Source organism: Bombus fervidus, chromosome 2, assembly GCF_041682495.2.
Source record: "Bombus fervidus isolate BK054 chromosome 2, iyBomFerv1, whole genome shotgun sequence".
NCBI lineage: Eukaryota > Metazoa > Arthropoda > Insecta > Hymenoptera > Apidae > Bombus > Bombus fervidus.
The window spans coordinates 22,137,592-22,155,973 of NC_091518.1; the positions used below are offsets into that span (position 1 = coordinate 22,137,592).

At 35.6% G+C, this 18,382-nt stretch overlaps 2 protein-coding genes across 4 annotated transcripts in view; one reads left to right on the plus strand and one right to left on the minus strand.

The window, feature by feature from the left end:
• Unc-13-4a (BAI1 associated protein 3) overlaps positions 1 to 12,512 on the plus strand; it is a 124,746-nt gene extending 112,234 nt beyond the window's left edge. Inside the window, exons 17-27 of one of the 3 annotated variants that reach the window (XM_072013524.1) lie at positions 113 to 154; positions 5,538 to 5,683; positions 6,086 to 6,302; positions 6,413 to 6,487; positions 6,575 to 6,688; positions 7,238 to 7,453; positions 7,883 to 8,098; positions 8,340 to 8,534; positions 8,657 to 8,901; positions 9,277 to 9,485; positions 10,201 to 12,512. In XM_072013524.1, the coding sequence (XP_071869625.1) occupies positions 113 to 154; positions 5,538 to 5,683; positions 6,086 to 6,302; positions 6,413 to 6,487; positions 6,575 to 6,688; positions 7,238 to 7,453; positions 7,883 to 8,098; positions 8,340 to 8,534; positions 8,657 to 8,901; positions 9,277 to 9,485; positions 10,201 to 10,295 (1,770 nt within the window). In that variant the 3' untranslated portion in view covers positions 10,296 to 12,512. The remainder of the gene's footprint in view (positions 1 to 112; positions 155 to 5,537; positions 5,684 to 6,085; positions 6,303 to 6,412; positions 6,488 to 6,574; positions 6,689 to 7,237; positions 7,454 to 7,882; positions 8,099 to 8,339; positions 8,535 to 8,656; positions 8,902 to 9,276; positions 9,486 to 10,200) is intronic. The other 2 variants (XM_072013528.1, XM_072013534.1) reach the window with 2 other exon arrangements.
• A 432-nt stretch (positions 12,513 to 12,944) lies between these two features.
• LOC139992591 (dynein axonemal light chain 1) lies at positions 12,945 to 17,075 on the minus strand. Its single transcript, XM_072013546.1, has 4 exons — positions 16,601 to 17,075; positions 16,012 to 16,265; positions 14,229 to 14,506; positions 12,945 to 13,376 (listed from the first exon to the last, which is right to left on the minus strand). The coding sequence occupies exons 2-4, from the start codon at positions 16,208 to 16,210 to the stop codon at positions 13,233 to 13,235; spliced, it is 621 nt and encodes a 206-aa protein (XP_071869647.1). The 5' UTR covers positions 16,211 to 16,265; positions 16,601 to 17,075; the 3' UTR covers positions 12,945 to 13,232.
• Positions 17,076 to 18,382: the final 1,307 nt, after the last annotated feature.

The following is an 18,382-nucleotide window of genomic DNA, read 5'->3' on the forward strand; positions in this document are numbered from 1 at the left end:
ATCGCAGTGACCTGAAGGCTAGGTTGAACGAGGATGGAACGATGTTGAGGATGAGTTTGATATGTCCGTCAGGTCATCGCGATCTTACTGTACACGAGATGTTTGTCCGTAGCTGGCGGAACACGTGGCGAAACACATGGAGAACACATCCGAGGTACTTTTTTCATCGCCACCACGAACTGTTAAAACCCTTTTCTATTTCTACTCTATCTTTCTTCTTCGATCTCCTTGTATATGTAACATTTGAACTGTCGTATCGAAACCGCTTGCTTTTATTCGCGTACGTTTTTATTACTATCAAGAAGGAAGGAATTAAATAAACGAGAAAAGAAAATATCAGATAGATAGACAATTTCCAGATTAGACATTTCTTTATACGCGAAGATTAATTTTTCAATGCGCGAGTAAAAATTTATGTACGCAAATAGAAAGAATAGCGGTTGATTAGCTAGTAGTTTCTTGAATACCGTTCTACGATGATTACTTGTAAATACTGCCTCTTCTAAAGTTCTGGATTATTAGTCAAATTTAGAATTTTCTGAGATTAGTTAAAATTTAAATAAATCATACGAAAGAAACATACGAAATTCTATTTGCTGATGTAGTAAAATATTTGGCATCGTTCTGACACGAATGCTTGATTTCCAACAAATATCGTAAAGTAGTTCCTACGGTTGATAATGACGCCAAGAAGCATCAGTATGGTGCTATTAGAAATACTTTTGATTTTATTCCGCATACATGAAACATTTCACGAGATCAAAGGGAAAATTATTTCTTTACGAAGGAAATATTCCGACAGAGAAACAGCTCAACGAAATAACGATCTGCAGGTGTTCTTTGACAAATATTAATTAATTATTTAATTAATTAATACAGACAGCCTACTGTCTACACTGTATGTAGTTCTCAACGAAGTTTTTAATTTTCATAAGTGTAGTTTGCTATTTTTGGAAAGAAACTGCGATGGAAGTGGAATCGAATCGATAGCGTATCGAGAGTGAAACAAATTTTTCTTAGTTTTAGAACAATCGCTTTTTGCAATTTGATAGGATTAAAGTCTTATGGTCTATTTATTTATAATGTTATACGATACATTTTATTTCTTATTAGTTTCAATATCAAGATTCGGCGAAATATATCGTCTAATTTGATTATCAATTTTCACAAACGATCAGGAGTATCGTATTAATTAATTTCGTTTTGTATTGCATACGTTATTGATATAAAGAACGATATAGAGTATAAACTGCGAAAAGTAAATAGTTTTGTTCGAGCGTGTATGTACGACCCAATATTTTATGCATATGAACGAGTAATATACCATGTACGTACGTGTATACGGAACCCCAATGAAATTAAAGCCACATAATTTTATTAAACGTTCCACGAATAGAATATATGTATCGAAATCATATTTTGTAAAAGAATAAAATACACGAAACTAACTAAAAATACGAAACCGGAATACAAAGGGTTCGAAGATTCAAAGATTTGTGAGTCTACGAATACAATTTTCTGGAATGGAGAAATTTGATTTTCGAAAATTCGAAACAATTTTTTACAACCGATATAACGTGAAATACGAGGAAAAGTTCAATAACCCCGAAAAGAAACGTAAACGCAATTATCCCAAGTCTTGATACTCTAATTTCCTGACGGTTCACGAGGGAAAAAGTGGATCTAGGACGGATGAAAGAGGGTTGTCCGGCTGATTCGTTGCCACTTCCATTGGCGCGCGAACGTGCTGACGTAAAGCACGTAATTTTTCACCGTATCTTTCACGGGACGTCGGAGACGCGAAGGGCCACACCGTGATGCATGACGTTGCTTTCCATTGGCAGCTCTTTTATTTCCAGCCGAGGTGCACGCGTTTCTCTTTTATCAAAGGAATACCACTTGCTTGTTAAACACGTCACACGCTCCGCATGAATCTTCCGCGTAATTTGCCGGACACCGCATAGGAAATATACATCGAACCCGATGCATGCGCTCGCCAAACGTTACTGTATTATCAATGAGGTAGAATTTGCCAACAAGTAGAAACGTAGCTTCGATAGTTCGAGAATTTTAGACAACGAAATTTCTCTGGTTACGCTTGGCCTCCTGTGTTTCTGTAAATCCATTTTATTTTATCGATTGATTTTACTTAGCGCCTACCACATACATACGGAGAAATCAAAATTCATCGTGTTTTCGATGAATTTCGTTGGAATCGAAACTTTTAATCTCGAGTTTCATTCGTTAGAGCGAGAGAAGTTTAAGTTTCTTCTTTTAATTTTCATTCGATGGACAAGGAAATGGTGATAATAATACGTAGGATTGTTTTACAAATGACCAAATTTGTATTTTTTGTTCCGATTGACTTTAGACCGTTGATTATTGATTTTCGGAGTCAACCGAGCAATTGTTTCCTTTATCAATTGCTAACGATAGGAACGCGTCGCTTACATTATTTTTTTTTTTTTTTTAAGAAGATATAACGCAATAAAATTATGAGCAGTTACCGACCTATTAAAATACAATGTTGCTCATTAAACGTCGCGTATAAAAGGATCGATATTGCGGTTTTAATTTAGAGAATATTCGATATATCGATACGAAGCATATATATTTCTGCGGTATAGAGAATCTATATAAACAGCACTGTTGTAACATTTTCTAATTTTTATAATCGGATTCACCAAGAATTTAAATTAGAAATAATATTAATTCCTTTTTTACATCTGCAATTCATGTCATATGATACCTACGTATCATTTGCATATCTACTTTAATATTCATAATATTATAATGTAACATTCGCTGACTATTTCGTGCATCTTCTCGTCACCTTATTGCCATACACATTTAAATTATAAAAAGTAAAAGAGAAAGGAAAACCACCGGGAAGACAAGCGAGGTCTTATCGAACGCGTCAATCTCGCGCATTTTCCAACGAAATTCAGAAGAAAACGAAACGATCGGTAGGAATATACTTAATTTACTCGTAGTCACAGGATATCAAGCGCGCAAATCGATCTTTTTTTTTTTCTTGCACCTCCAGCGATGTGCTTCCCGCGCACAGTCACTTAAACGTCCCTGTCGAGTCCCGGTTAACATATCTCTCTGTAGCGTGTCCACCACTTTTACGCAAGTTTCCGAAACGTTTAGACGCTTCGATACAATTTTACCAACTTTGCCAAACCCAAGGGAAATCCTGTAACTTTCTGTACTTAAGCCGTTGCCTTATGAATCTCTCCTACGATTAGGCGCCAATGTGTGCGTCTACTAAACGTCCTCAACTTTGAAAATTAAATCTATTTTGCAGACAGAAATTGAGAAAATATAGATATTTATAAATCGATCTTTTATCGCTGTTCATGATCTTGAATTTTTAGAAACGAGCTCCATCTCGGATAAATAGGAAATTGTATCCCTTTCGATCGAATTAATGGTAACAAAAGAAGACGGTGATGTTGAAGAAGTAGCCGTACTTCCGGTAATATGTAATGGCTGAATCTTGTAATACGGATAAGAAAACGGAGACAGCGAAAACCAATTGTTCTATCTTTGCTATGAAACGTAAATTCATTTTTTGTAAAATTGTATTCCTGTTGGAAATAAACTCCATCTCGACTCTGTGAGAAAATTGCGTTCTTGTTAATTGAGTTAGTAGTAATAGGGAAATACGAGGCTTTGAAGGAGCAGCAATTATTTTGTACATTACTTTTCAACCTCGGGAAATAATTTCATCTTTTCAAAGAAAGTGTTATCTCTATTGATAAGTTAATAATGAAAATTTTTCGATTGAATAGCTGAAATCAATTATTTTATCTTTACCTTGAAAATGGAGCTGATCTTGCGTATAGGAAATAGTACTCTTGTCAGTGGATCAATAACAACGGAGAGATTTGAAAGCGACTGTTGAAAAAACGAATGCGATTCGTTTAATAATCGTGCGTAATTTTTATACAGTCACGGATAGAGTTTGCGTTGAAAATTGTAGGAATATTTTAGAACAGAAATAAGAAAGGTAAAAATTTGGTAAAAAATCGGAGATCGTGCTTATCCTAAACGAGTGGTATACCAGGTAAGCTCCGAAGCTCGGACGACTATTCCCACTTTGTCTTCGTTATCGTAATACGGAACGTTTACTAACGTCACGTTCTAAGTGAGAAATATGTACTTTACTTTTTCACGCAATTTCATTTTTACTACGCTTTACTTTACTTTATTACGGCAAACCTACGCTTTTTTACAAAGTTTCCGCAACACCAACTCGGCTGAGATTCTTTAAACGAACATCGCTATTCTACGGTTAATTTTCATCGATCGGTTGATTAATTAAATTCAATTGTTGTATATCGTTCCGTTCTAATAATCGATCGATTGCTTCAACGAAGAAACATGGCTCGGTTTCTTCGGTTTCGATTATACGACAGCGTCGTAACGATAAATTTATTCGTTGAACGTCAAACCTGAGGCGTTTGAAAAATATCAAGAAGAAAAGTCAAGCGAGTCGAAACATTTCTCAAAGTAATATATTCCACTGGAATAATCAATTCATCGGACCTTATTGGGTTTATAACAAGTATGTAGAACAATATAAGCGTAAAATTACAGTATTAGGTTTAACTCGTTCAAGTTGCACTATACATTGTTCCAACTAAGACAAGAATTTGATACTCGAAGAGAGAAAATTAATACGTACTTCAAGGCAACGGGTTAATTATTCTACCTTTCTGATGAAAGACGCTTACTTCCTTTGCAAATACGTTTCGCCTACGATCAACGGAAACGTCGTGTAATAAACGGGTTATCATGGGATTCCAGTAATTTCGAAAGTTATCAAGTGTTCGACGTACACTGGGGGGTTTGTACGTGCGCGTAATTGAAAGGACCAAATCTCCAAATCACGTTGCTGGGGAATTTGCGTTTATTTTGTAAGCGAATCAACCGTGTTTCCCTGAAAATACGCGACATCGTTTCTAAACGCAAACACGTGTATTCGATACACGGGAAATTTGACACGCGTAGAAAATTAATTGCTTTCTATACGATGATGGAAATTGCCGAATGGATTTTGCTTTGACTTACCGAGAATAAGTTTTTTAAAGATATGTACAAGTAATTTTTGAAACAACCGTACAGGACTTCGTTTGGGATAATTAATTTTCGAAAAAAATCTAACTACATATTTCTATTTATGCAGCCTCGAGAAGGTTTCGGATGATTTTATTGGCAAAAGTGATTAATTTTTTAATAATCTACCGTCTATTGCGTTTGTATAACGATTACATAACGATTACATTATTATATAAAGCGTTTATGAAAATCTATTAAGATTTGACAATCTGTGAACAACGTTTAAACGTTCTTAATTACGTTTAAAGAGATCTTTCTTTAAAAAATAGTTGTTATTAGAAATCGCGTGGCAAAGAAACTTGCGTAAAAAGTAAAAAGTGGTGGAAATACGAAAAGACTTCCGAAGCATTGGTAGAATCAGACGCTTGTCCCTTGTTCTTCGACTTCATCGGAAGAAATGTATTCGATAGATGCAAAACGAACTCGGAGCCAGGGTTACCACAGCTTGTCTTCAACTTCACGGTCAAAACGCGGACGAAGAGTACGTGCTACCACCTGGAGCGGAAATCGGAACGCCAATGTTTGAATTATACTTGGCTCTGCAGGATTTCATAACGTAACTATCAATTAATTAATTATATCGGAAGACTAAAAGTAAAAATATACCGTGCAGTCCGGAGAAAGTCAAACTGAAGAATCAACTGTTTCTCAAACTAAATATAATGCAAAACGTGTGCTTATGGCCGTTAAAGATAGAAATAAGTTATTGGAATTCTTACTAGGTTTCAAGTAATTTGTTACGACGAGACATTTGTAACATTAAATATTCGGAAATCGGTGAAATTAAATTAGACGATTAAATGATTCTGCAACTTTTTAAATCAAAGAGAAAATTGAATATTTAATTGCGAGGCTCTAAGGTTAAAGCACTATTGAAATTCTTTATCGATGGGATTTCTAACAAAAAAAAGGTTCCGATAACAAATGATTATCTTTAAGAAAAATGTCATATTTTTAGCATGAAGGAGAACTTGCCGCAGTCCGACCATAAAACTTTGGCAATTTGTAAGTATTACGAGTGGTTCAGACCAGCTGTCGATAAATGGCTGGATCTGGCTAAATTGAAGGCGATTCAACGGGTACGAAAATCGACCGAACTTGATCGGATCTGTACCGCTGAATACATTGTGAAACATAGTACCTCCGCCATTGACGTTACAGCTTGCTTCTATCAGGTATGTCAGAAAAAGGAACAAAAAAGGATATTTAAGTTGACAATCGTGTGAATTAGCTTCTTAAAACGAAGGATACGTAGGTATAATTTAAAAACTCACGATGTTCGTAGATTAAAGAATTTTGGAAGAAATTGGCTTGGCCGGATCTTCCTGGATCGTACAATTTAGTTCTGAAAGTCGTCGATGTAAGTATAAACTTAACTTACCAAGGGCTTAGAGGATTTAGACAAACGTTAAATTCACATTTTCCGAAATCTATTCTTTTATTACAGGCTATATGTAGCTCAGCAGCTTATTACGCTGAAATAACACACCAAAAATTGGCTGATAGTGGTTATTACGAGGACCAGACGCCGTATAAGACATCAGACGAGGTAATCGCTGAGGTAGAGACCGCTTCGCATTAGTATGACACGACACTGCTTTGCAAACATAGACATAGTAATATCAGAAACACTTTGTCACGATGACTAAGATAAACGTCTTCTTTAATACGCTTAAATGTCGAACTCTGCTCTATAGAATATAAAACACAAATACATAAGCAAACGAATGGCAATATTCTAGAGTAACTCGCAATAGATAGCAAAGAGAAGGCAATCGAACTTAACGTTGCACGTCTGAAAACTGACACGATATAACGCCGAAGCTTTTCTTTCTATGTTTTTGATAGATCTTTCTATGAATTTTTCTTAATATATTTATCCATAGAAAAGTTTATTTATCTTAAAAATTATTATGATTCAATAAAAATATTAGATTATATAATATATACTGTTGTTAATAATTTATCTCGATGAAATTAAATGGATAATGCAACTCCAAACAAAAATTAATGACAACGATATATTACTATTAAATAATTACGATTATAATATGTTACTACTGAATCGGTCTTCATCGATGGATTCAATGATTCGAAACTATATTCGTAGATGTGCGTGGCTATCAACGGCTTGGAGTACGTCCGACGATGGCTTCTGAATTTAGGAGAGGAGTTACTCGTGGAAAAAGTTCTAACAGCCTTGGAGTGTCAAGCTGGTGATTCTGCGCGAATGCAGTGGAGGACCACTTTGACGTCACCGCTGGAACAGGCACCAGGACAAATGTTGCTGTTCATAAACCAGATCGTTTCAAGGATCGGCACGAAGGTCAGCATTGCGAGCAAAGAATACAAACCAAACGACCGAGAATGTTTTCTTTAATAAACAAGTTAGATCCGTTCACTGTGATTGCTATTTCTTTGTAATACCAAAAGAATTGAAAAAAATAAGTAATCTTTAGAAGATTACTTCATTCTCATTTCTGACGCGAAAGATTGGAAAATATGCGCAAAATTCGATATTTCCCAAAACATCCTTCGTCTCGTTGCGACAATGGATAATTGATACAAAAAGTAAAGTTTATTCTTCTGACAAATTTAAAATAGAAATTTTTTTTCTAAGTAAATTAAAAGTCGAGGATCGATTAGGAATTAATTTTCAGTAGTATAGTATTAAATATACCACGCTGTAGCGCCACATTTAATACTATAATATCAAATGAATAAAGTTATAATTGAGAAATATCTTGATATACAGATGAGACCACCATTGAAGAAGGCGATGTTCCATCTGGCTTGGTCACCGGACAGTTTGCCCACTTGGGAGGCTATCGCGCCGTTGCTCGAGTATTTAGACATGCACCTGGTGGTGCTAAACTCGGCTCTGCTTACAGTGAACTTCAATCGAGTTCTTCAAGACATCTGGGAAGTGGTGCTGGCTGAACTGAGCAACCAAATGGACGGAAACGCGGGTGTAAGCAGAATCTTAACGCTATCTCACGACGAATAGGCATAAAATAATATTTTTATACATTTCTGGAAAGGTCGATGGTGCGAAAAATATCCAAAAGAAATATTTCAAATATCCATGATATTTAATAAAAATGAATCAATTTTCTACTTGAATGTTTTTTGCATACTTATTCCGTACTCTTACTCTTATAAAGAAAGGATTGTTATTGGTTTGATTTGTTAAAAAATCTGTTTTTCTATAGGATAAACCAGCGATGTTTTACGAAAGACTTCACGAGGCGCTGGACTTATTGGCGACGTTCTTCCACGAGGATGATAAAGGTTTACCGTTCGAAACACTCAAATGTCAGAGTTTCCTGAATGTCGAGGAACGTCTTCAGTATCACAAAATGGATACGACATTCTTGATCGACCGATTTTATCGACAACGACTTCAGGTTACTATATGATCCGATTTTCTTTTTCCTTTGTATCGCAAAGCTGTAATCGAAGTTAAATCGAAGTTTAGCATAGTTGTACGATTTCTTTAACTGTAAAGTGACGACTCTGATCTTCTTAGGACCAACTAAACACCGTATCTTCCGAATACGGCGTTCTAACGGTGAGAGCGTATCTAAATCACGATTCTCTGTGCGTGGAAGTTATAAATGCCAGAGACGTGATACCATTAGATCCAAATGGTTACAGCGATCCCTTCGTGATAATCGAACTGCTGCCACGAAGAGTCTTCGAGCATTGCGCCGAGCAACACACCAACGTCAAGAAGAAAACTCTCAACCCTATGTTCGACGAATGTTTCGAATTGTAAGCAACGAAGAACAAATGTCTAACATCGAATGTAAAGATTTAACTACGTACATACGTTGATCATTCTTTGATATAATATTTAAAGATTTACGAATGCTCAGAAACGTACAGACCTGCGTAAAAGACGATTAGAAGTCTTGAAATTTCAATAATGTTCTTACGATAAGAAATAACTCGGGAGACTTGTGTACTAAAACATACCAATACTTGAATTATCGAATTATCTCGGATTATGCCTATAAAAAGTTGATTCTTTCATTCGATCGTAACATTTCAAAGTAATCAGATCGATATTTTCTCTATCGGTTGATTATCGTGATCGCTTGACGTATATTTTTATGCCATCGACTCTACGAACTTCTCTGTCGTTAGCTCCGTGAGCGTGGAGCAGTGTCGAAGTCCGAACGCCATGGTGCTGTTCACCGTAATGGACCACGACGTGCTCACGGCGAATGACTTCGCTGGTGAAGCGTTCTTGGGGCTCAGTACGATACCTGGTGTTACCGACTCGAATGCCAGCATAGACAATTTCCACGGCCTCAAGCACACCGAGTTACCTCTGATGCATCAGAAGAATCGAAGTGAGTTCGATGAACGCGTACTACGTGCAATCTTCTCGTTCTTATTCGATTCGTTTTCATCTGTTTTCTCTGAAAGAGGAAACTTCGCAATAGACGAAGGCAAAGTAAAACTATTATACGTAGGGTCTTTTATTTTATTGAAATATTCGATACTGGTTTATATCCCTTGTTGTTTCAATATTCTTATATCATAATATCGTTATATGAAATGCGATAATATTGTTATTTAATATTGTTTATATCGTATTCGATGCTCCAGGGTAGCTGGATACGATAATTGAATTTGTTGCGAAACTTCATCAAACGCTAATACGATTTCCACGACGTTGAAACAGTAAACGAATTTCATAACAATCTCATCAGACGCAACGTAATTTTGATAAAATGTTTCTCTAAAAATATCCATTCGGAAGAATCGCTGAGTAAGTGAACGTTTTAGCAGACTCGAAATTGATCAGAACCCCCGCGCTCTTCTATCTTTATAATCAGAGATATCGCAAAGGTAGTTGGGAAAATTGAAATATTCGAAACTCTTCGTTATGATAAGTTTGATTGTACTAAAATTACGAATTTCCCTCTTTCATTTTTCTCGTACATCGCGTACGAGCTATTGACGGACGTTTACAAGTCTTCGCGCGCTACAATGCACAAAGTAACAGATTCAGTAAAAATCTTCGATCGACGTAAAATCTACGATTGGTCTTTTCGTTTCTAGATCATCCGATTCTACAAATTCTGGAGACGAGAGTCGGCGACAAGATGGCCCTGGATTTCGTGAAGAAGCAGAAGCAACGGTTCGCCTCGACGTAAGACGGGTTCGCAACCGGAAACGAGGTAGCACCGCGAAAAACGAGGAACGTCGCCGTTGATACGTCGTTGATACGCGACTATTGTTTTAAGCATCGGCACTCGATGGGGAAGAAACAAGGAGAATATCAGGAAAAGTGAAAAGAAAATAAAAAGTTGAAAAACGAAACATCAAAGTCCATCCCCGCGGGAAGCAAGTCGACTCCTCTTCTCGAGGTTTATAGCCTTGAAATTCGTCAGATCTTTCTCAGTGTAAATCGTGTTGAATATAATCGGTGTTGGTAACTAACGAAGTTAAATAAACGAAGAGTAATGTTGTTATTTAAAAAAAAGGAAACATTGAGGATTAAGAAAAAAAAAAATCGAAAATCGAAGAGAGACTATTGAAAAAAAGAGAACATATATATATATATATAAATATATATATATTATCAGAACTATTTTTGTGTGGAGAGGAGAAGAATCGAATTGCAGGAGAAGCGTATAAAAAGGAAGGAAAATATAAAAAAAAAAAATAAAAACAAAAAAAAAATCGTTTAAATTTATCAGCCTGATGTATCTAAAGATAAATGTTAAAAACAAAAAAAAAAAAAAAGGAACAAAATGCTACCGTCGAGACCGTCGAAACTCGAAGCAATGCTAAACGGCCGTGGCACATAGACGCAACGTTCAAACCGAACACTCATTTTTCGAAACTGAAAACAGCGTCGTTAAAAGAAGATAAAGTAGGGAGAATGAGGATTTATTTCGAACCTCGATACGTCCATCGATCGTAATTGAAAGAAAGTGACTCCTTTTTCCCTTGCATATAAAAATACCGATAATAGATGGAAGAATGAAGGAAATAATTAAATATATAAATCTATATATATATATATATATATATACGTATACATTAAAGTATAAAGTATTAAAGTAACGAAATAATCACCGCCGATTCGCATCGCTTCGACAATTAAAGAATCAATCCCACAGAGAGTCGATATACGATATTTTTCTTACTCGTCATTGGCTAAACGTATCTCTTTCTATCTTTCCACCGCCGTCGTTTCTCACTTCTCGATCCAAATATACTTGCAGCGATATTTTCTTCTGATCTCGCGTGGCGCGATCCATCGAATCCTTTCGTCGAATATCGCGCGACGGATTTCGATCGACGTTTACAAAAGCGAAACGATATAAGCGAAACGATATAAGCGAAATAAAATAAGAGAGAAAAAAGAAAAGGCATGCGAATGAGAATGGAATTTACGATGTGGAAGACGAAAAAGGAAAAAAAAACGAAAAGAAAAAAAAAAGAAGAAAAGGAAGTAAATGAAAATTCGTGGATGAACGATGATCCTGCGCTCGTGTTGCACCGTGTTGCATATTGCGTAAGGTTGTACGCGGAAAAATGTAAAAAAAAAAAGAAAACACACACATACACACACGTTACACGCATGTATAATGAATTTAATCGAATAATTAAGAATACCAAGCGAAAGTGTCTAACCCCTTGCGTATCTGTGTCCCGCACACAGGGATTCAGTGTTTGATTTTGCTCGTACAATCTGAAATCTTTCTACAGCTCTTTTCCAATCTCCTCGACACGGCGCGTGTGTCGTGTTTCTAAATCGAATCGATCGATTCGACGAAATTGGACGAGTATCAGACGAAAGAACGTATAATATATGTAGTTGAACGAGTTTGAATCTCATTGGACTTTCTCGTGGATAGTTTGCGAGTTTTTAACAAATCTCGATCGCGATCGTGGTTAAGAATCTTTGGAAGAAAGGAACGTTAATGACGTTAACGGAAGAGGAAAGTTTATTGAAACGGGGAAATTATAGGGGAAATTGAATGGATAATCGAAGGAAATCGGCGACCAATAACGTAGATAGAACAGTCGGAGTAGGTAATTTCGAAGGAAAAGGCGAACGATTATAAAAAAGAAAAAAAAACGCACACTCGTCAATTTTTCTATTGCACGATTTATTCACGCGCGTCTCGTTTGCGTCTAAATACACACGTACGTACGTACACACGCGAGAATAAAACAACTAAATAAATAAAAACAAATATATATATATTAGAATAAAAAGAAAGAAAAACGAAAAAAATGAGAAACTGGAGGAGAAGATCGACAACACACCTTTGTATTTCACACACGCCTTCGAAGAGAAACTATAAGAAACAATATGTGAAAAACGAATTTAGGAAAAATTATTTAAAAAAAGAAAATCGAGACAAAGAGAAACGAAAGAAGAAGAAGAAGAAGAAGAAGAAGAAACGATAATCTCTCGAAATGTCGTCTGTCCGATCCTCGGTATAATCTCGTGCATCGAATCCAATCGAACTCTATTTGCTTTTTCAACCTTTTACAATCACCAGAAACGTATGTACGATTTGTCTTGTATCGTAAGACGAATAAATTAATATAAATGTACGGAAATACTACGGTCTTATATTCACAGCCTTCCTGCTATTTCATTTATCTTTTTCTTTCTCTCTCTCTCTTTTACATGTATAATGTCCTTCTTTCATTTTCATTTTCTAAGAAGGAAGTTTATATTTCCTTCTTTGTGTTTCTTATTACGGAGATGTGATATTTGTAACGAATAATTCAAAGTACGTGGAAGAAGATGACGCTGTAATGTTTAAATCTAAAAATGAAATTGTCTTTAAAGAATTCTGAGGTACGAGATCTTATCCAAATGAAAGAAATTAACAACGATAAATATTAGCATTAAATTTACAAAAATATCTGCTTTACATTTTTCCACGCGTACGTGTAAAAATTCTACAAAATTTTCTTTCTTACATCTTAAAAACAATATACATATATAGAAAAGACTATACGAATAAAGCGTCTTAATAAATTATCGATCACAAACTGCAAAAAATTAAAAGTACAATTAAAAAGGATCTACAAACGTGTCAGGACACCATTCTACTCGTATTTTACTCGACTGGTTTCTGATTTGACAGAGGACTATCAAGCTTTTGCGGCGCATTCGCGCATTCTTCTGCCCGTATAATTAATTCACCGTCTAATTTTTCCAACGTTGGTAAACGTCTGGCGACTTCCAATCTCCAGTTCTCCACCTGAAAATGCATTCTGTGAAATATTATTGCGTTCGATCAAATTGTTGCAACGTTTCTTTATTCGAGTATTTCTTTCGTCATTTCGTGAATACAACATTTTAAGAAATCCAGAAATTATTTCGTACAAAACATTTGAATATAACATTTTTAAGCGTGAATGCATGAAATTTCTACATTTATCAAAACTCAGGCTTCCAGATAAAAGACGCGAATCTCTTACTTGATAAATATATCCCAACGTTTCGCCAACTACCTTCATCAAAATTCAAAGAACACCCTGCTGTGAAACGTCGGGATATGTCTTTCAAGAAGACGCGCCTTACATCTGGAAGCCTGAATTTTGACAATTATGTAACGTCAGGAGCTGTGATATCGCTCGCTCGCACAAAATGAAACTAACGTTATTACCGAAATTTTAAAAGCCACAAGTCGTTTTTCGTAATAATTTATCTCGTATAACGTAACGTTTGACTCGTATGACAAATTTTATTAATAGAACAAATAAAATTTTGGAATTAAGTTTGGCAAATTACAAAGCACTCCTGTAATTTTCCTGTTTAACATAAAATTTTAAGGTTGCCAACAAAGATATCTACGATCTATAATTTATAATTTACGAGTTCGATAGTAATAATATCATCGTTTATTAAATTATTGTTCAAAGAATACTCTCGTTATAGAATCACGAATCACGAAAAGTATCTTTTTATCGACTGCGTTTATCAGTAACGTAACGTTTAACGTAACATTCTTTCTCTTAATAACGTTGAATAGAAGATAACAAGATTTTGAGGTATTTTTACAAATGCGGCAAGATCAAGCTAAAGATGAAGATGACGCGAATAAACCTACCTCTAAGCTCTCGTACAATGGGTTTCCGACGAATACGAGATCCTGAAGATTGGTAAGTTCTTGAAGTTTGTTAAATTCGGTCCACTCCCTAACCAAATTATTCGACATGTAGACAACACGCAGATTCCTCATCGCATTGATTCCCTTCATTTTCTCGATCAGATTGTACGAAATCCAAAGTTCCTCCAGAGTGTCGCCTAATGCTTCTAAGCCAGCGAATCCTTTTATCAAGTTACGTCCTAACGAGAGGATCCTTAGGTTCTTCAGTGTTCCGATCCCTACGTCAATTCCAACAATTTCAAAATTCTTTTTCCTTCTACTTACACGATTTATGTAATTTTGAAATCCCTGAAAATTGATCGAGGAACAATAAAAGTTGAATGTTTAATCTTTTTTTAATTTCTTTCTCGCGCCGACTTAATTCTTCGTTCCTGTTCTTATTAGTGTTCTAATAAAACATTCTCTGTTAAAAGAAAATAAATTCACTTCCAGTAATATAATAATATTTTAATGCAAATACGAATTTGCACAGAGATATTTAGATCGAATTTAATTAAAACGAGAAATCTCTCATAAATTTAAAAAGGAGATAAAAATGGATAATATCTAGGAAAAACGAGAATTCTGAGATATAGAAGAACCTGGAGAACGCTCGGCAAGGACGATGTTTTGCACAATAGCGCGCGTTGTCTATAATTCATTTATAATCGAGTCAGATAGAATGTCATTAAACGAGCTATAATTAAACGTCAATTAAGGAAATCCAGCAGCTGGTACGATCCATTTCTCGTGACCCGCAACGTAATTCCATTTACGCGAGATTATTTTGCCCGGTTGAACGACTTCGTTCGTTAATCCAACGCGTTCGTCACGATGACAGATACACGCGAATCTACCGATTCCGGATCCTCCATGATATATCATCTTAATATCACCGTCGCGTCAACCTTCTCGAGCGATGTATTGTGATTTCAAGAAAAAAAAAAAAAAAAAAGAAAAAAGAACAGCAGCACAGGTCGAGATAAAAGTGACGACGACATAGCGTAGCGTAATGGTTGAAACAAAACGTTTACGTGTAATTGAACGCGACGATTAATTGATTAGAAATGAAATATTAGTAGAAAACTTGTTGACCGAAGAGTATAAATAATATAAAATATAACGTGGTAAATTTGATAAAATTCTTTAACCGTGTTCCCTAAATTTATAGATACCGACATCAAAATTCTGTTTGTTATAAATAAACGAATATTATTATAGACAACGCATAATCGTTAGAAGACTGCAAATATTTACGTAAATTCATATTTTTATAAAAGCAAATGAAAAAGATAGTATCCAAGCAGAAATATGTTTTACCTGCCAAACATTTTAACAGGTGTTAAACTTTGCATATTTCATATACACTTGTATATTAAACACATTCTGCGCATTTTCTTCCTTTTTTTTTTTTTTTTTTTTAACTATTCTCATAGGAAGAAGACTAAAAAGAAAACACCCTACTAAACTCACTAAAGAAATAAAATAGTCAAACTCGAAGATGGTATCCCGCTGGGGATAGCCATCCACGTGTTATTTATCAATTAAGCTAGAAAAATTTAGCGAATGTCCAGCTGGACAAATCGTAAAGTACAAATTGTATAATAAAAAAACAAAAAACATTTCCTGTAAATTCATGGAAGTCACGATGCGATAATTAATAAAAGGAGAGAATAAAAATAGTTGTCATATATATATAATATTAAACGTGTCATATAAAATAACCATCAAAAATTATATCTACCAGCGATCTTCTCGATCATGTTAGTCGAGAGCGAGAGCTTCTCGCAATTGATCAAAACCGCCAAAGCGTTGTCCATTTTTTCTATAGGAGGCCATTGGAAGCTCAGAATTACTTCCTTCGCGGTGGAAGCTTCCTGCTGGTTCTCTTCCTCCCAAAGTCGAATAGCTTCTTTGCAGGTGGTTGGTTTTACGGTAGTCATACTTTCCTTCGTTCATCAGCGAGTTTGATAAATTTTTCCCAAAAGCCGTTAGTTTCTGCCTTAAAGGAAACTCTGTTGAAATAAACGAGCACGAATCGAACAGGGCTGTTTCAGCAAATACCACGCGAGTAAATAAAAGCGAGAAATACGCGTATACGCAAGGTGAAGCATGTTCGATAGAACGAGCTTTTTATTTAATTAAAAGACAAAGGGAAACAATGGCGGAAGAAGCTTAAAAATACTTCTTTTATCTTTTCTATTTAATTTTTTAATCAACTTGGACCATTCGGTACGATATTCTTAATCGTTCCCTTTTCTTGTTAACGTTTCCAATTTTGCTCGTTTTATCCGTTTCTTTTCTTGCGCAATTTTCTCCTTAATTGAACCAACCTGTTTATTTCTACGAAGGTGAATGCTTTTAAGAATACTTTGTGAGAAAATATTCAGGTGAGTTATCTCGCGAACGAATATCACGTGAGATACTAAAAATTCTTAATAAGTCGCGTGCCTCGGTCCTGTGTCTACGATGTCTCCTCGGCTGGTCACCAAGGTATCATAAGCGTTTCATAAACTGCTTCCTGCGTTTCCTCGATGTAATTTCAAGTGTCGCCACTCGTATTACGATCTACTATTAGTAGCCTTTCGTACATCTTCTTTTTTAATAAATGTAAAATGCATGTACTTTATACTTTCTTTAAATAATCCTACTACATAACAGGATCTTCTTGAAACTCGTACTTCAACTTTTATTAAAAATTGTAAAACGTTTCAAGAAATTTTTTTAGTCTTTCGTTTAAAACATAAAATACGAGAAAGAGAACGAAACAGTTTGCTCGAGAATAACATAGAGTATTATTTGAAAAAAGAAGATTAATTAATTAAGCGATTAGCCGCTGTAATTGATGCTGAAATAGACGAGTAAACATCATTTTTCGCGATTCTTTTAAAAAACAAATATCGCAGCTACGTTAAAGAACAAAGGGTAGCAGTATTATTTTATTTTATTTTTTCTGTCGTTTATTTTATACACCTATGTGCTATTTATAATTTACCTGAAAATAAAAACTTTCGACGATACCGTTAATTTTCCACCGGAATATCTGCCGTAGTCAACCAATCGGTACACGTTCCCATTAAAAAGTTCCACGTATTACCATGTAAATTTTCAAACGACTCTGTTCACGCATGTCAATGGTGGGCAAAAATTCCAATTCGAATCTTCTGTCCACGATAAACGTAAAACCTTTCTTTGGTCGTGTTCCACGTTATCGCTCTGTCGCGTTTCACGGTGCAATTTCGAAGGATGCGCGAAACATTTTTCTTCCAAATTTGACGGAATATCGTTTGTTATCGTTTATCCGAGCTTTCGAGGTTACAAGAATTCGACGTTCGTTTTGACTCGTGGCAAACTGCCACGACTGGAGCCTGGTAATATCTGGTACCAATCAAAATAATCGATGCTCATGGACGCATGCGTCTGGCTGCCGTTATTTATCAACCAAACGTCCCAATAAGATTTACGACGATATTAACATGGAAAAAGTAGAGGTTTCGGGATCCGACTGGGACCGTGTGCATTCGTTACCGAAGCTGAAAAGTTCAGGGCTCTCGTTAAAATCGATCTCGAGATCGCATCGATTCCAGGAGATAATAACGAGTTTAGAGCTTGCAGACCTTCGACAAATACGTTGAAAGTTTCGAATGAATTTCTAGCGTACGAGGATATAGACGGATGTAGGATTTCTACGAAGAAACTGTGAAATTGATTTTTTGGTAAATTAAAAATAGCCAAAGGAATATCAAATAAAGAGGGATGCGTAATTGTCAGAATTTATTTCATTTAAGATTTTCAACTTAAAACGTGTTATGCATTACCGTGGTACACAGTTGGAACCATATCGTTCAAATCCATTTAAAAACTACGAATATCTAAATATATGGAAGTTATTGTTACAAACTGACGTATTACGGATAGTTTTTAAACGAAGAGCTTTTACTTCTAGGATTATCGAGACACGACCTTCTTCTCGTTTATAGAGATGCATAATTTGCAATCCCTTATCCGGTAGTAAGGTATCCCGTTTGCGACCTGAAAACAAATTTACGGACCTGAATACCTCTTTGTTTCTACGCCGATAAAATATCCAGTAGAAACCACGAACTTGGTACTTC

Excerpts from the sequence above, each read along its gene's own strand:
- LOC139992591 (XM_072013546.1), bottom strand. The coding sequence starts at position 16,210 with ATGACTACCGTAAAACCAACCACCTGCAAAGAAGCTATTCGACTTTGG. Across the intron at positions 14,507-16,011 it reads CATGATCGAGAAGATCGCTG|GGATCGGAACACTGAAGAAC; the intron begins GTAGATATAATT and ends GAATTGACGTAG. Across the intron at positions 13,377-14,228 it reads CATTGTACGAGAGCTTAGAG|GTGGAGAACTGGAGATTGGA; the intron begins GTAGGTTTATTC and ends ATGCATTTTCAG.